Genomic DNA, 18,230 nt, shown 5'->3' with positions numbered 1-18,230 from the left:
TACTGTTATTTTGATTTGTCTGCAGTGTTTGACAGAGATTACTTGCACATACGCTAGAAATGCTCTGTGAATGCAGGCTGGAAGACTGTATGTTTATCGTGGCCTGTTAAATAAAGTGATGATGCTCTAAATGTGACACAAAACCTTTATATTACTGGAGTGATGGATAAGTTACTGTACTTACTGACTACTGTGTTGTCTTTATAATAAAAACAAAAAGAAAATAAATTTAGAAAAAGAAAACAAACCAAAGTCCTCTGATCTGCACTTCTTCCAGATTACCTCACCAAACCATCAATGATGCATCATCTCACCTATTAGCTCTGGGTGGAGTAGAGAGGGGTCTGCCACCGGTTCAATTGCAGTCGAGCAGCCACCACTGTCTTTCAAAGTCTCATTTGACACCTTGACACTAAGACTTCAGATCCCACTGCAGAGCCGATGGGCCATCTGGTGTGGTCCACAAGCAGGATGCACGAACCAAGAGGCCCAGAAGCTTCAGAACCCCTTTCAGGTCAAAGGTTAAAATATCGGGATCACAGCCTGAATGTCCTTAACTCATTGAGGCAAAGCGATGGCTCAGATGAAACACTGTACCAAGGATGGCTCAGATGAAGGGGCGCCTTTGTGAAGGAGTCAGATGTGACTTTGGCACTGTCGTGTAGTTCCCACTAATCCGTAGGACCTGCATGTTTGTTGGACAACATAAACTTTGGGTGAGGTGCCTGGACTGATTTCGGGCACCCCTGCAGGATATGTTGGCCTAGAGACCAGCTAGCTCACAGTGTCACCATAAGCCCCCCTAACCCTACCAGGGTGCGAATGGTTTCTGGCAATCACTGAAAATAACAAACCTGACCCCTAAGGGACCTTGGAAACAGATCAGAACCTTTTGCTCAGCCACTCATGCTTACTAGTCCTCAGAGGAATATACAGAATACGCGGTGGGACGTTTTCAATATATTTATTGAATCAACGCTATTCTTGTATAGAATACATGTGCTGTGATAATCAGTAGACAGAGGCAGATAAAAGTGATTACAAGCACCAAACCCTTAAATAGTAGATAAAGTTTTACCATGGTTCTAAAACAGTGTATATATGTGGGCATATAAACAAGGTAGTACCCTGGCGTACTCCTACTATGCAAAACCCTACTCTAAGTGTACCTAGAGGTTGTGTGGGTGTAAAACCAAGAATCCCCCCCAAGGGATGAGCCAACCCCATTACCTGGTGGGAGAGAATGTAAGAGCTCACAGAGATGTCTGACCGCTGCATGTTGAAGTCTCAGCATGCAGAGACCCTCGGTGTTAGCTTAAGTGCCTCATCTGCTAATCCATTGGGCTGTTCATTATTTATAATAGAAAGCAGCCCTGCGATGTACGTTGTAGATTAGCAATGTTAGGGATATGTACATAGCTCAGTTGCCCCATGGATGAAGATAGAACAACATTTGTACAGAGTGCGTAAAGAGGCCTTGTACAAGATGTTCGAGGCATCGTGATAATGTTGTGAGTAGCTAGATGTGTAAACAAAGTCGTTTCATAGAAACTAATACAAAGTTGTCGTGTATGCAAATATGTGCAAAGCTTCACAGCAGAAATGATACTGGGAAAAAGAGGACAAAGTAAGATATGAGGAGCTTTGCTACCTGGGCCTTACCCGGGAACAAAAAAGCACATTGATGGAGAAACCTGACAATCTCAACCAATTGGTGGTCACCTGGAGGTGACCTACGACTGTTTGGGGTGAGTCCACCTTCAGTAGCCAGTGATTGAGTTAAGAGAAGACTGATTCGCCCAACCTGCGCACATGAGCTGCAACCACCACTTTGTGTATACACAAGGTGCACTGGTAAGGCTAAAGAGGAACAGAGAGAACTGGAAGTGCTCATGGCCTACCTAAAATTGCAGGTAATGCCTATAAGATTGCAGGAAGGAAAAGTAGAAGAATGTGTCCTGCAAGTCCAGTGCTAACTTCAAGCTCCTGAATCTAGAGCAGACAGGACCTGGGCAAAGGTGATTATTCTGAATCGAAGTTCAGAGGGCGAAAATCTAAGATGGGATAAAGGCTTCTGTCCTTTATTAGCACCAGGAAAAAACGAATTTAGCAACCTGTTCTGATCTTGGACGCTGGCCCCTTACCTGTAGTGCTCCCTTGGCCAAGAGAGCCTGTAGAGTCAAGATAACCTGAACTTCTCAGCCCAGTATGGAGAATTGGTCCTCAGGGAGGTGTTGCTTTGCAGGTGGCATGTCTAGGGGCTAGAACAGAAAGGGTAGGGTGCATCTATGTTCCATGAGCTGGAGCACCGATTGGTTTCACGTAGTCCTCCAGCATCCAGGGAGATGAACGGTGACTACAACTTCTACCAGGTGATCATGTGCTGTCAACGACAAACCAAATTAATTCTGTGGCAGCTGTGGGGGTAAGGGTTAGATTTTGGGTAGTGCATAGCTCTAGGGGGTTGGAATGCAGTCAGCCAGCTTGTGAGCCTCACCTTTAAAAGGGCTAGGAAGTCTATTTGTGCTGAGGTCCGTATTGGGATTCCCTCTGCTGATAACTCCTACTGAAACCTGAAAATGGACATTGTTGATGGGCAAACTGCCAAATAGGCTGAGCTAGGCCCAGACAGTGAGCGGTGGCCTTGATCTCTTTTTAAATTTCTGAAGCTGAGGCACAAAAGACTAACATTATCATAGACATCTGTTTACAACACAGCTGGTATGGTTTAAATCCTGACAATGTAAGTTACAGAATGCAGCCCCAGTACATTTTCATACTTAATCTGTTAGACAATTTTTTCAAAATGCTCAGAGGCATCAATTTAGGCATGCGGCTCCTGGTGCAAGCTCTGCCCTGTGTCCACATACAAACACTGTCATTTTCAAGAAGACTGCCCTGCATGCAGTCAAAAACGTTTTTAGAGGAAAATCTTTGGTAACAAAGGCGAAAAAAGGAAGGAGTGGAGCTATGGATCTGCATTAAAGGGTGGGAAAAAGAGGAACCAAATTCAGTGCACTTGTGTAGCATCTGAATGCAGGTCTGACTTGTCATGTCTGGAGGTAGGACAGTGACAACATAGGCCAATGGCACCAAGTGCCAGCACTCAGGAGCGGTTGTAAGTATTTCCATACACAGTCTGCCACCTGGGAAGATACGCAAGGTGAGGATATTGAAAGTATCCACAGATAAAGACTAAATTATTTGCAGAGACTGTATGAGGGGACAAAATGGGAACAAAAGTGAGTTGGTATATCACTGGATACCAATTTAATATGGACTTTTGGCTTTGGCTATGGATAGGGTCCACACGTTTTTCTTACATTTCCTGATGGCTGCCTTGTAGGCTTTCACAGATTGAAAGTACTGTAATGTTTCCCCTGCAGTTGATGCCTATTCCACCTCTTCTCAAATCAGCCCACTTTCATATGTTTTTGCTCAAGATTGAACCAAGAGTGCAGGGCACCCTGGGTCTAGCATTATTTATTGATTGTGACACGAAATTATTCCTGGTAGCCGTGAAAAGGGAGAGCATGGTACTTCAAGATACTTCAAGGTAAGTCAAGGTTGATCATGTGTTTTTAGGGGTTTATCAATACCCCAAGAACATTTTAAAACATGCACGTTATAAGTAGAACTGATGGGTGTCGGTAAGTAACAGTTGAAAATTATATTATTGTCCCTTTCTAAACTCCAATGAAAACAGTGTTCTATTATGGAAGTGATGTGACTTTTTTTTTGAGTGACCTGTAATAAGAGTAAACCTTTTCACACCAGTTATGAGAAATACTCTGTGTGAGACCTGTTAGACCTGTCAACCTTAGAGTGGTCTTCACCCAAACATTTTGCTTCCCCTCTCCTGTTTTGCTGAATTTGTTTGTGTTGGTCTTTAGACTTTGTGCACTTTACCACTGCTGAACAGTGCTAAAGTGCTTGTGCTCACTCCCTACAATATGGTAAAATTGGCTTACACCTAATTGGCATATTTAATTTAATTTGAAGTCCCTAGTAAAGTGGTATGCCATATACCCAGGGCTGGTAAATTCAATCCTACTAGTGGGCCTGCAGCAATTATTGTGCCACTCATTTAGGAACCCGCTTAAAACATGTCCCTGTCCTGCAATTGCAGCCTGTGTACAGTTTTAAACCCCAAACTGACTTGGTAAAATAAATCTGTACCCAAGCCTAAAATGCTTTTTTTAATACGTATAACTCACCCATAGGGCAAGCCCTAGACAGCCCAATTGGCAGGGTGCATCGTATTTAAAATGTTGGACATGAATCTTTAACTTTTAGATGTCCTGGTAGGGAAAACTCACAAATTCGTTTTTTACTACCTCTCCCAGATGATAACATTGGGCTACCTTTTACATTTAATAGGTGATAATGTTTGTTTGTGAGCAGGTGGAAAAGTCATGTTTGGTGTCGAATGAATCCTAATTTAAAATCCTTTTTTTATGGTAAAGTCGGATATTAAGTCACAATACTGAAAATGGCACTCCTAGAAGTTGGTATTTTCTTGTCCAAACCATTTAGTGCCTGCAGCATGTTTCCTTGGTCACATGACTATGTTTAGTTGGCCTTTGTGGCTTCCTCCCAGACAGTCATAAAATAGAGGGATTGGGTGTTGGCAGCATGGGCCAACCTGACAGGATGAGAGGAGGTGGAGCTGTGCACAGCCCTACATGCACCTCAAAGCAGCTGCCTCAGCTCTCACACAAAGAACTTCACACTAGCCCTTTGAACCCCCGGGCATCCTGAAACCAAGGCAGGAAATTCCAGACACTTCTGTGGGAGAAAAACTCCAGAAGTTTCTTCCACTTCAAACCAGGTATCAAATTTAGACCCTCAGACTCACTCTTTCATATACTTCTGGACCTGTGGAGGACTGTGAGAGGACTGGCTCATTTTCAATTTCCAAAACATGAAGAAATCTTCACTATGACTTCGTCCAATGGCTCGCCAACACCTCCTCTTCGGACTCCGCCAGTTGCCTTGCCCTGTTAAACTTTACTTTCTCAAGAAATGTTTCTCAAAATTTCTTCTAAGTCTGAAGGTAAGCCGAGGCAGGAGACCAATCCACTCTGTATCCGAACCATGCTCCATCACGGTCGGCCATAACTTTTGACTTTACCCTGGCCTTGCATGGCTGTCTGCGGATAGAGCCTTGATCTTTAACATTTTGTTTTTCACTTTAAACTTTAAAAATTCATAACTCCAGTTCTACTGATTAGATTATTGTCGTTTTCGTGTAAAAAAAAAGTATTAAATTTTACTCTATGCTAACTTGGAGTGGCATTATTCCTGCATTGTGTTTTTACTTTATTGCTGTTTAAGTACTGCATAAATACTTTACACATTGCCTCTGAGTGAAGCCTGACTGCTTCTGTGCAAGCTACAAGAGGGTTAAGCACAGGTTAAATCATCCTGACAAAGATTGTGGCTATTGCTTGACAAGGGCTCACCCAGCACCAACAACCCAATTTCTATCCCTCTACATATTCCACTGAAGCTTTATAGTGTAAAGAACAGTGAAAATTATAAGATTTTTTCATTTCAATACTTGTCATTGTAAATAATATTTGTGGACAAGCATTTTTAAAAGAGCGGAAATTATGACAAAATATTACAACATTGCTATTTGTTACTTTGCTCACCTGAGAAATTCATTGCAACTAATTTTTCCACTAGTATATGAGATAAAAACCGTTCAGTTCCAAAAAAGATAAATGCGCTGCAGCTGCTTAACAGATTTTCCCACTCGGCATGGCTGTGAAAAGAGAAAAACACTGATCAATTGGACGGCCACTTAACGCACCAAAATTCCTGTACAAGAGCTAAAGCATTAAATAACAAGCTACTTACCTTCAATTACGCATGATCTGGTAGAGACAATATCTAGCTGCAGATTCCTTACCTTTGAATTTCCCAGGCGTCACACTGGATCTTGAAACTCTTGCATGAGCAGTACCCCTGCGCACCATCTGGTGGCTCTGTCTGGCTCCACATGACGTCGCCGGTGTTGTTGGCGTCAGTTGTCATGTCACGTCACCTATTTTGGCACCACCCCGGCATGTGGGGTAAGTTCCTTTTCACTTTTTCCATGCCAGAAGCGCAGAGCCATGAAGTAACCTGACTATTGTGTGTCAAAACTAGGGTCCTAGGGGAAGAACCCTAGCCCTATAAATGAGTCCACAGACTGGGGAAGAATGGGTGGGTCTGTAAGGAATCGGCAGATAGATATTGTCTCTACCAGATGATGCATTACAAAAGGTAAGTAGCTTGTTCATCTGATAGCGACTTCTAGATGCAGATTCCTAACCTTTGAATAGATAACCAAGCCATACTTCCTGGTGGTGGGCTGCAGACAGGTTTACTAGACTAAAAAGTCTTGCAGGACCTGATAGTTGAAATGCCTATCCCAACGGACCTGACTGTCCAGGCAGTAGTGTTTTACAAATATGTGCAGTTAAGCCCACGTTGCAGCCTGGTAGATGTCCAGAACTAGCACTCCACATGCCAATGCCATGGTAGCAGCCTTCCCCCTGGTTGAATGGGCACGTAAGCCCTCAGCAGGATAATTCCTAGCCATGCTGCTAGCCATAGCAGATTTTTATGCAGATAACAAACCATTGTGAAATGGTTAGTATCTACACTGCCTAACCATTTTTAGCTCCCACGTAACCCATGGAGTTGGTCATCCACCAGGAACTCTTTCATACGGTCAAGGTAGAACAATGCTCTTTTTGGGTCCAGACGGTGGAGACACTCCTCGTCGTTAGAGGGATACGGAGGAGCAAAAAAGGTGGGCAGTATGACTGATTGACCCAGATGGAATGATGTCACCACTTTAGGTAAGAATGAGGCACAGGTGTGAAGCACCGCCTTGTCTAGGAATGTCATAAGGTAGGGATGCTTGGATGACAAAATCTGCAGCTCGCTTACCCTCTGGGCAGAGATTATCACCACTAGAAAGGTTGAATTGATGGTAAGCTGCCAGAGGGGACAACTGTGTAATAGCTCAAAGGGGGCACACATAAACTATATGTGAGAACCAGATTGAGATACTACTGTGGCATGATAAAGGGCATAGGTGAAAACATATGTGCAAGCCCTTTTAATAACCTATTTACAATACAGGATGTGAACATGGAGGGTTGGTCCAGCAGCCGCAAAAAGAGGACAGAAGAGAAAGATGACTCTTAAGAGTACCCAAAGCAAAGCCCAGCTGGGCAAGGGTAAGAATAAAAAGAATATGAATAGAAAAAGAAGCAGAAAGAGGGTCAATTGACCTTTCTGTACAATAATTTACAAACTTTTGCCAATGCAGGGGTACACAGTCTTAGTGGAAAAATGCCTGGCCACCAAGATTTCATTACATACTTCAGAAGAAAGGTCGAAAGTGTCAAGTGTCCCCACTTAATTGCCACGCAAGCAGGCGGAGAGTTGACAGGTTCAGGTGCAGGACACCCCCCATGCTGCAATAGAAGATCCTCCTGAAGGGGTAGCCTGAGCAAAGGATCGATGTTCATTTGAAGAAGCTCTGGATACCAGACTCTCCTAGCCCAGGCCAGAGCCACAAAGATGACTTGGGCTCAGTTGTTCTTGCACTTCTTTAGAACTCTGGGCAGAAATGGTATGGGCAGAAAGGCATACAGGAGGACTTACCTTCAGTTGCGACGAAAAGCATTGCCGAGCAATAGCCGGCTTGGAAAGTCCAGCTGATGACATTGTACGTTCTCTTTGGAGGATAATAGATCTAACCAAAGCTCTCCCAACCGCTGCAAGAGACCATGCGCCACCTCCGACTGGAGACACAATTTGTGATCCGTTAGGCATCGATGGCTGAGATCATCCGCTCTAGCGTTCAAAGAACCTGGCAGGTGTTGAGCCACCAGGGTCGTGCCCTACTGTTCTATCCATCTCCATAGACACAGGGCCTCTTGACAAAGGCTCCATGACCTCACCGCCCTGATTGTTGCAGGATGACTTGGAGGTGGTGCTGTCCATGAACACTTGCACCAACTTCCCCTTGACAGAGGGAAGAAATATTTTCAATGCTAGCCGGATTGCCTGATGCTCCAGCAAGTTGATGTGGAACCCTGACTTTGCAGAAGACAAGTGTCGGAACAAGTAGGAATCGTCACCCTTATTTCTGGAAAATTTCCAATTTATTGCTCCATGCGAAGATCTATATGGTACTTCACTCTTATCAGAATTCAGAGTCATATACTGCAGCAATGGATCACAGATCTATGAGGCAAGGAGTATTCAAATACACAGCCAACATGTGTTTCACCCCCTAAGTCGGCCATCTGGCCTTGGGGCTTCCTCAGGACTGTACAATCACGAAAAAGCAACAAACAATACCATGGCCCAAATCCGAAAGTAACAAACGTATAAGAGCGTATTTACATCAATACAACAAAGTAAATGTAAAGCGAACATCACCCGTACATACATTTTAGTGGTTTCGTGCAAGGGAATTGGAGGGGAGGGAGGAGATAAGAAGGGATGTAAAAGGGTAGGAGAAGGTGGGAGAGAGAAATCGAATTGAGACATTAGTAGTAACCGTTTACAAAAGGTGTAGGAGAAAAGGGTAGGAAAAAGGAAATATATTCCAGGGCACAATGGGTGAAAAAGTGGGGAGAGAGAAGAATGCGATGGAAATGGACCGAATCCGTAATCGTCATTGGGTCGGTGGAGAAGGAGAAAATGGGAGAACGGGAAGAAAGAAGGAAACCAAAACAATCCCACAGTATAGTTTGAGTAGACATAATTATAGAGTAGACATAATTATTGAAATCCCAATAGATTCATGGATATACATACGAGAAGCTGGTATTCAGTATATAGAAACATGAAACAAAGAAGAACAGGAAAAATTAACATCAAATATGACCATTGGTTAAGTTCGGTATGTATACCAGAAAGTGTAGTATGCGGTAGACCAAACCTCTAGCTGTATAAAAATTAGCGTCATATTGTTTGGTCTGGTGAAGAAATGGCAGAGTCTACAATTTTGCCAAACGATATGATGCAAAACCAGTAGTCAATAGTAATGAGGATAACACCATACAGCAATCGGCACCTTCGTCCAGCCCAGACATAGACTTACCAACTATCAATTTGGAAAGTGATACCTCAAGATGCAAAGTCAATTTTTTCGAAGAGGTCCTTCGCTACAGACTTCGGCAGCCTTCCCTCACAACCGACGACCATTAAAATACCCTGTGGGGGTGACCACAAGAGCCAGGAAGAAGGAACTGGACAGCAGAATGTAGCTACTGAAGGTCTGGTTAAAAATCTCTTGAACATTGCACTTTCTGATCAGGAACTTAGCATACTGAATAAGGGACTGTCTTTCTGCCCCACGGCCTCCTGGAACCTGGTTCAAACACACATTGATTTGTTCAAATTCACCAGAAAGCTAAAGCTTAAAGTGTTTTTTGAAGACCGACCTAAACACCATGGACCATTGCATACCCCTGTCTCCAACATCTCCATCCAAGATATGGAAAACATAGACCTACTCACCAGTCTGAGTGAACGAGAGAGTGATCTTAATTCCGTTGCAAGATCTACTCTGGAACTGGGAATCAGTACTGACATGACTATAGATACCAACCTGACCAAGAATTCGACTTTCTACCCTCAGCTACAAGCTGGGAACAGTATAGATGCTTTCTACTTAGCAGTGACCCAGGATCTTGAAAAAGAACATCTCAAATATCAGAAAAAACTTACATTTGTTCCACAAAACGTATCAAGGGAAGAGAGAATGGCGATAAAAACATTGCAAGAGAGGGAAGACCTAATTCTCAAGGAAGCAGACAAAGGGGGCAACCCACAGGCCCTACATGTGGATGATTATATTAATGAGGCACACAACAATTATCTGACAGCACATGTTACCAACTCCTCGCCCAGGACCCCACGCCTAAAATTTTATATGTACTAAGAGAAAAATTGGACAATTGGTATAGGACAGAAATCATCTCTTTTGAGGAAAAAGCATTCCTCCACATTGAACATCCCACTATGCCTAAATTCTACCTCCTTCCAATAATTCATAAGGGCACCTACCTGCCTCCTGGAAGACCAATCATTGCGGGCATTAATTCGCCCTGCTCCAGAATCGGTGAATTCATTGATAAAATGTTGCAAGGTCTGATGAAAGACATCCCTTCCTTTATTCAGGACAGTAAAGACACCTTACTTAAAGTTAGAGATATTCCCTGGGAAGAGGACTTTCTCCTAGTGTTAACAATATAGTGAGCCTCTACACCTCCATCGAACATCAAGATTGATTAAAATCAGCACAACAATCTCTTTGGGCACAACCTGCCAACTTCTTGGAAACAAACAAAACGATACTTGAAACGTTGGAGTTTTGCTTGCAGAACAATATTTTCAGTTTCAATAGACAGATCTACAAACAAGTTCGTGGAACTGCTATGGGGGCCAAATTTGCGCCGCCATATGCTTGTGTCTTCATGAGCTATGTAGAAAGGTTCTGGGTATGTGACCCGAGCTTCTCTGAATTTACCCTGCATATTGTTCGTTGGCGTTGTTATATAGACGACATTTCCTGCATTTGGCAGGGCGACCGATCCCTGTTGAAAAGATTCTTGCTTAAGCTAGACAACAATCCAAGGGGAATCAAGGCAACGTCCAGTTTTTCCAATAAAGAAATCAATTTCTTGGACAACACATTCTATGTGAAAGACAGCCTACTTCACAGCAAAATATACAGAAAAGAAACTGCGGTCAATGCCATCCTAAGAGCAGAAAGTTGCCACCTAAAACACAATATCAGAAATATCCCCAAAGGAGAACTTCTTAGAATAAGAAGAAACTGCAGTGATGAACATATGTTTGCAACTAAAGGAAGGGAAGCCATAACACGCTTAGAGCAACGAGGCTACGATCTAAGTTTGCTGCAAAATACACTGACAACCATCTCATAGACTGAGAGAGCCAGTACCTTGGATCCCAAACCTGCTACCATATGTGAAGAGAACAACAGGATCCGTTTTAGCACGGATTACCACAAAGGACACCATAACCTTAGACAAATTCTCAAACGTCACTGGCACCTACTTCAATACACAAGGGGACTTAAGGACCACCTCCGCAACTACCCAGAAATGAGCTTCAGAAGGGAATCTAATCTCAAACAAATGCTTTGTAGATCTGAGTTTGAGGACAAAAGAAAAAAGGTGTCCACTTTCCTGGACAGACCAGCAGGATTTCATACGTGTCACAACTGTAACATCTGCAAATTGGGTATCAACAAAACCCAAGTTGTACCCATGCAACAGAACAGACAAATTGGAATCAAAGAATGGATCGACTGCAACAGCAAGTTCACTATCTATGTGATCTTCTGCCCCTCTAATAGACCATAGATAGGAAGCACGATACGACCCCTATGTATTCGGATTGAGGAACACTACAGGAATATCCAGAAATACAACACAGGCCACCTACTTACAGATAATTTCCATATTGCCCATTCACACAAGAAATGCTTCACCTTCTATGGCATTGAGGTGATATATGCTTTTAAACTAGGAGGAGACAGGGAGTTGAAATTGCAAAGAAGAGAAAGCAAACTCATTCTCAAATTCAACACAGTTAAACTGGGACTTGACAAGGATGCAGAAATGCATGTTTGGTTGGGTGATGTATGAGTGAAATTTCGAACACCAACAACATCGCTTACACCCTGACCACAATGACACACCTGTCCCCCACAACCACCCTGAAACGTTAGTGGATCATGAACATATCACGCTTATGCTCTCTAGTTCTGTCTATCACAGATACCGCAAGGTGCCTTACGGATATTGACCCTATGCTGAATGTGGAGGCTGCTACCCAGACCCTACTTCCCTTAGAGCTCTGCCTAGTTGACCCCCCGTAATACTCCTCTACAACATACAGGCTTCCAGATGGGGGTTTGTGTTTTTTGCTCCCTCCTCCTATCCTTCCTACCCCCCCTTCAAGATGGCTGCTGCCTGGAGGCCAATCTTGCATACACTTCTGCCTTACTATTTAGAGGCAGGCTCACGACCTCCAGAGTAATCCCCGGGGACCCTTAACTGCACTTCAGATAGGCCGGTTAGTCCCTCCATTTCCATGAGGGCTCTCACCTCCGCTGGACGTTTTTTTCCCACTACACATAATCGGGAACTATAATTCGAACACTCACAACCCGTCTAAGGACCTGTCCACCTCCTCTTATCTTTTTCTTTTTCATCTTGGTATTATTAAAAACTCTTTTTTGCATCCTTACAAATGCATGACTCTCCGTTATACTTCCACCCCATCCTACTACACCCATAGTGGGTGAGATTCCCAGGCACCCCACTCCATTCCAAGATGGCGCTGAGCTTTCTGACTGCTCACGTGACCCGGAATAGATTGCATTTCCGCCTATCACTATTCTTAAGGCCCGCGGACCGCGGGCTCTGTGCTTAAGCCGACTGAATGCCATCAGACGTCAGAGACCGGATTTCTTTCTTCCTAGTAAGTAGAACTCGAGCAACGGCCTGCAGAACACCGTGCAGACACGCTAGCCTTATTCCTCCCCATGATCTTGTTCTGTTACTGTTCCCATTCCTGTAGGAGGGCCGGACTCCTAACTAAACAATGTCTTTCCCCTTTTATCCTCCCCCTCCCCCCTTGTAGATTCCATGCTTTCGCCACATCAAGCAGGATTTTCTTAATACCCATTACGGTAAGCGGGCCCAACACGAGCCACAATGGAAACTAGAGCATGCGCTCCTACTTGAAGGACTTTCGCCTTTCCATAGATTATTCTCTGCATGCCCCCGGGTTATATAAGCGGCTCACCACTGCCCCATATTACTATGCCAGGCCTAGTTCACCTTCCGTATATACCACGTATCACATTGGTCAATTTTTAATGAACCACCACAGAAACACTAGGTTCCCACTTCTTCACCAGACCAAAAAATATGACGCTAATATGTATACAGCTAGAGGTTTGGTCTACCGCATTCTACACTTTCTGGTATACATACCGAATCTAACCAATGGTCATATTTGATGTTAATTTTTCTTGTTGTTCTTTGTTTCATGTTCCTATATACTGGAGACCAACTCCTAATATGTATATCCATCAATCTATTGGGATTTCAATAATTATGTCCACTCTATAATTATGTCTACTCAAATGATACTGTGGGATTATTTTGGTTTCCTTCTTTCTTCCCGTTCTCCCCCTTTCTCCTTCTCCACCAGCCCAATGACGATTACGGATTCGGTCCATTTCCCTTGCCTCCTTCTCTCTCTCCCCTTTTTCACCCATTGTGCCCTGGAATATATTTCTTTTTCCCCACGCTTTTCTCCCACCCCTTATGTAAATGGTTACGACTAATGTCTCAATTCCATTTTTCTCTCCTCCCTTCTCCTACCCTTTTACATCCCATCTTATCCTCTCCCTGCCCTCCAATTTCCTTACACGAAACCGCTAAAATGTATTCACGGGTGATGTTCGCTTTACATTTACCTTGCTGTATTGATGTAAATACTCTCTTATACGTTTGTTACTTTCTGATTTAGGCCATAGTATTGTGTGTTGCTTTTTCCTGATTGTACAGCCCTGAGGAAGCCCCAAGGCCAGACGGCCGAGTTAGGGGGCAAAACACGTGTTGGCTGTGTATTTGAATACTCCTTGCCTTATAGATCTGTGATCTATTGCTGCACTACATGACTCTGAATTCTGATAAGAGTCAAGTACCATATAGATCTTCACATTGAGCAATAAATTGGAAATTTTCCAGAAATAAGAGTGACGATTCCTACTTGTTCTGGCACACCGTTAACCTGAGTACTAATAATGGGGAAGGGGTCTCCCATTGTTAAGAACAAGTGAACTAAAATTCTTGGGCTCTATTATCAAAGGTCTGCTGAGGGTCGGGACCCATTACCCCCTATTCCCTGACCAGAAGACAAGTGTCCCCTGTTCTTCACCTCTCCTGGATGGCCACCCCATTCCAGGAGGGATGCATCTGTCACTACTGTGAAATATGGTTGGGGAAGGTACAGGTTTCTGCGTCCGACCCAATCAGAATCCTAACCTGAATATCCTGGACTCGCTGTTTGGGACGACAAGAGTCCTGTGTCCAGAACAGCTCCAATAAAAGGGGGCTACTGAGAAGATGTCAGGTGTGACTTTGACATGGAGAACCCCAGCAAATGCAGGAGCTCCGCCGTAGTCTGGAGGTTAGAGACGACAGCCTGGGGCAAGGACGCCTTCAACAGCCAGTCATCGTGGTAGGGGAAGACTGATACCATAAACCTGCGCAGATGAGCTGCAACCACCGCCATCAACTTGGTGAACACCCTAGGGGCATTGGTAAGGCAAGAAGGGTAGCACAGTCAACCTGAAGTGCTTGGGGCCTACCTTGAACCGCAGGTAACGCCTGTGGGCCGGCAGGATGGGGATGTGAAAATACGCATCTCAAGTCCAATGCTATCTGCCGTCTCTGTGGTCTAAGGCAGCCAAGACCTGAGCCAACATGAGCATCTTGAATTTATCCTTTTTGAGGAAGAGATTGATGGAATGGAAGACCAGAATAGGACATAGACCCTTGTTCTTCTTTGGTATCAGAAAGTAGTGGGAGTAACAATCACTGCCTATTTCTGAAACCGCAAACCTTTCTATAGCTCCCTTGGCCAGGAGAGCTGTAACTTCCTCTTGGAGCAATAACAGATGATCCTCAGCCAGCCGTTCTTGAGTTGGCGTTAAAGGGGGCGGATAAGACAGAAAAGGAAGAGAATAGCCATTCAGAATGATCTGCAAGACCTATCTGTCCGATGTTAAGGACCACCAGAGGAGGAGATGATGTTGAATTCTTCCTCCAATTGGACTGGCATGGTCTTGCAGAAACAAACTAAAAATGCTTGGAGGCTGCAGCTGCCAGGGGCTTAGTGGCAGACGACTTCTGGCTACCATTCCCACGATGTCGAAGTGTACCGCATCCAAGTCCTCACACAACTTGGGGAGTCTGCGCAGGACAGTGTCTGGGGTATGGCTGACGTGGCTGAAAACTCATCCCATTGCCAAGACTGGGCGTGAGGTGTTACTGAGAAACCCACGGATCTGGTCGTAGTTCGAGAATCTTTGAAGCGCTCTAATGTCGAGTCTGCCTTCTGTTTGAAGAGATGATTCCAATTAAAAGACTTGTCCATGAGATTACCCTGGACCTCACTTTTGAAGTCAGATGTTATCAGCCAGGCGTGGCGCCGTAAGGTCACTGTTGACGAATCCACTCAAGATCATTGGAATAGAGCAAGTACTTTTGAGGAGTTATGAATTTCTACAGTTTTCAAAAACTGACACTTACTGCAATTTCTGAATCTGTAATGTTATCTTAGGGAGGAAAAACATGTATTGCATTTGGGCACTTGACAGTGACTTACTGGACTGTTCTTCTGGACTTAAGGTGAATATGGGGCAAGGTTCAAGGCCACATCAACAGCTCACCTCGAGAGGCTCTGGGGCATCTGGGTGCAGAGGAGTGTCATGATGTTGGGTGCCCGATTCACTTCAATAAGCGAACGGTCCAGTTACAAAGAGGCTCAAAGCAGGGACTGGGGCACCAACCTGGGGGAACCCACATGGGGGGCTTGACGCTTGAGATCTTTGGGTACACAACGACACCCTTGGTCCACTTCTCCTCAGGCCGTGGAGTTCGGTGCAGTGGTGTCTCATGGAGACGGATCTGGTGCTGGAGTCTCCTGCGGTTGGAAGGGGCCTGTAGAAAGAGGCTGCAAGCAGCGACTGAAAGTCCAGTTTGGGCAAACCCGAGGTTGGGCTTAGCGTTTGTGGGTCTAGGGACTCTGTTGTCACTGTCACCTCCCTTTGACTCTGGCTCTGGAGCGTGGGTGCATAGGTGCTTTAAGGCGTCGGGTGGCAGCAGTCACAGACTCACTCTAGGTCTTTGATTCAGCTGCAGAGGGCCAAACAGGACAGCTGTGCCACTCTCAATGTGGGTCTCACTGTCCCTGAAGTCCCTCGATGTGCAGGTCAGTATTCTTTGGTTTTGGTGTCCAGTCTGGGCACAACAAGCCTTGACTGTTGCAAAGGGTCCAGTATCCAAGGGGGTTGGTACTGTGTGGCTCCGGTCAGTCCTGGCATCCCCACACCTGGAGGGAGGACAGATCTAACCTTTGGGAGCACTGCTACCTCTTCCTGGCCATCAACTGCATCAGGATTCCCAATAGGCGGGAAGTCAGTGTATCGGGTCTTGCTCTTTGGTGCCTGCAGCCGCAAGGGCGGTGGCTCCTCCATCCAAGGGAGCTCCTTTGGCAATTTGCGAGGTATTGGCAGCTCTCTGGGTTTCTTGAGGTGTGCACAGAGGCAGGATGAATCAGTTGCTCCATAAGGGTCGGGTGCAGCAGGCAGGGCGGCAGGGTTGGCGCAAAGGCAATCGTGCACCTCTGTTCTGAGGTCAGCCTTCTTCTTCATTGTCCACTTATTTTGGTCTGTAGAAATCTAAAATTCAGGTATCAGGGGGTCCCCTAAATACTCAATTTAGGGGTGTTAAGGATAGTGAGGGGAAGTAGCCAATGAGTTACTTACGCCTGGGATCACTACACCCCCTAGATGACCACTTCCTTTGGGGAGTGGGCACTACCCCGTCCCAGAATTCCTCAATAAACCACACACTAGATGGTGAAATCTCTAAAGTCGAAATTCACTTCCATCTGGTCACCCAGATCTAGTTTGGCAGTGCAACATGTCTCCTGCATAGCTTATATCCCCACCTTGTCCAAGCACCAAATGGGCCCTGGTCAAGGAGTGGGGGGGTCAGCATCCTCTCCTGTGAGGGAAGCCAGATCCGCATATCAAAGGCAATGGGTTATTTAAAGCCCCCTGCCTTGGAATGCATATTCGGAGGTCATCCTGTGTGAGGGGCTGCAAACACCCTCTGCCCGAGCAGGCTTTGTTTCTGACCTCCTGAGAGCAAAACCCTCACTCCTGGGGGTCAGAAATATGTCTACGGCAGCAGGCTGACTAAGACCAGTCCATCAACACACTAATAGTTGGCAGGTTTTCTGGGGACACTTTCAAGGTGCCCTCTGGGTGCATGCATTAATAAACCCATCACTGGAATAAGTATGAGTTTATTAATACAAGGTGTTTGGGTTTATTAATACAAGTTGTTTGATACCAAACACCATATCTTTAGTGAAGCCATTATGTAGCTGGGGAACTAGTTTTGACCAGTGCCCAGTACATACCTTAAGATGGCTTCCCGGCTCACTTGCAATATCTAGTAATATAACTAGACATCACAGGGGCCTATCTACTCATGCAGATATGTCCTCAAATCATATATAAGGCATTCTGCCGGAGGGTTCAAAGGCCTGATTTAGGGGTGACTTTCATATATATTAGATGCAGTGATGTTGGCATGCACACAGGAGTGTCATTCTTTTCAATCATGGTTTGCACCATGTCACACAGCCTGCAATGGCAGTTTGTATGGAATTAGTATGTGGGTACCTTAGGGTGGCATAAGATATGCTGCAGCTCTTATGGACCCTCTTTAGTACCAATGCCCTCAGTACATGTGGTACCATTTATGAGGGACTTACAGTGGTTCTAAACCCTTTGCCAATTGAGCACAATTAGACAACACCTTGATTTAGGGAAAGAGCACTAGCACTGAGGTCTGGTTAGCAGGGCCTCAGGGCACTGTCACAGTCCAAAATCAGCATCTAGTAGCTAAAGCACAAGTTACTACTTGTGTAACGATATATATGTAAGAGACATTAGTTAGTGATAGATTACTTCCCTTAGAATATCCCCAGGCGTCAGACTGGATCCGGAAAGTTTTCGTCAGCAGTACCCCTGCGTGTCGGAAGGTGGCGTCGTGCGGCTCCGTGTCCGTCGCTGGCGTCGTAAGCGCCAAGATGACGTCACGGAGACTACTTAGGCGCTACCCATGCGCGCTGACGTCAGTTCTGTACACAACTTTACGCGCCAGGAATGCAGAGCCATGCAAGAAACTGACCACTGGTGCCATGAAACTAGGGCCCTGAAAAGGAGGACCTTATCTCTAGAAATCAGTTCGCAGAACGGGGAGAAAGGGTGGGGCGGTAACGAATCTATCACTAACTAATGTCTCTTACAGATACATCGTTACACAAGTAGTAACTTGTGCATCTGAAAGAGACACGTTAGTGAT

General features: G+C 45.0%; 1 protein-coding gene across 1 annotated transcript in view; it reads right to left on the bottom strand.

The window, feature by feature from the left end:
• Positions 1 to 18,230, bottom strand: part of CFAP46 (cilia and flagella associated protein 46) — a 1,240,276-nt gene that overhangs the window by 128,733 nt on the left and 1,093,313 nt on the right. The window contains exon 57 of the mRNA XM_085606190.1: positions 5,658 to 5,770. Within this exon, the coding sequence (XP_085462316.1) occupies positions 5,658 to 5,770 (113 nt within the window). The remainder of the gene's footprint in view (positions 1 to 5,657; positions 5,771 to 18,230) is intronic.

The sequence above is a fragment of the Triturus cristatus genome, chromosome 1_2 (assembly GCF_964204655.1).
Source record: "Triturus cristatus chromosome 1_2, aTriCri1.1, whole genome shotgun sequence".
Taxonomy (NCBI): domain Eukaryota; kingdom Metazoa; phylum Chordata; class Amphibia; order Caudata; family Salamandridae; genus Triturus; species Triturus cristatus.
Note: the sequence above shows the minus strand (reverse complement) of the source record. Positions and strands in the feature narration are given on the sequence as shown.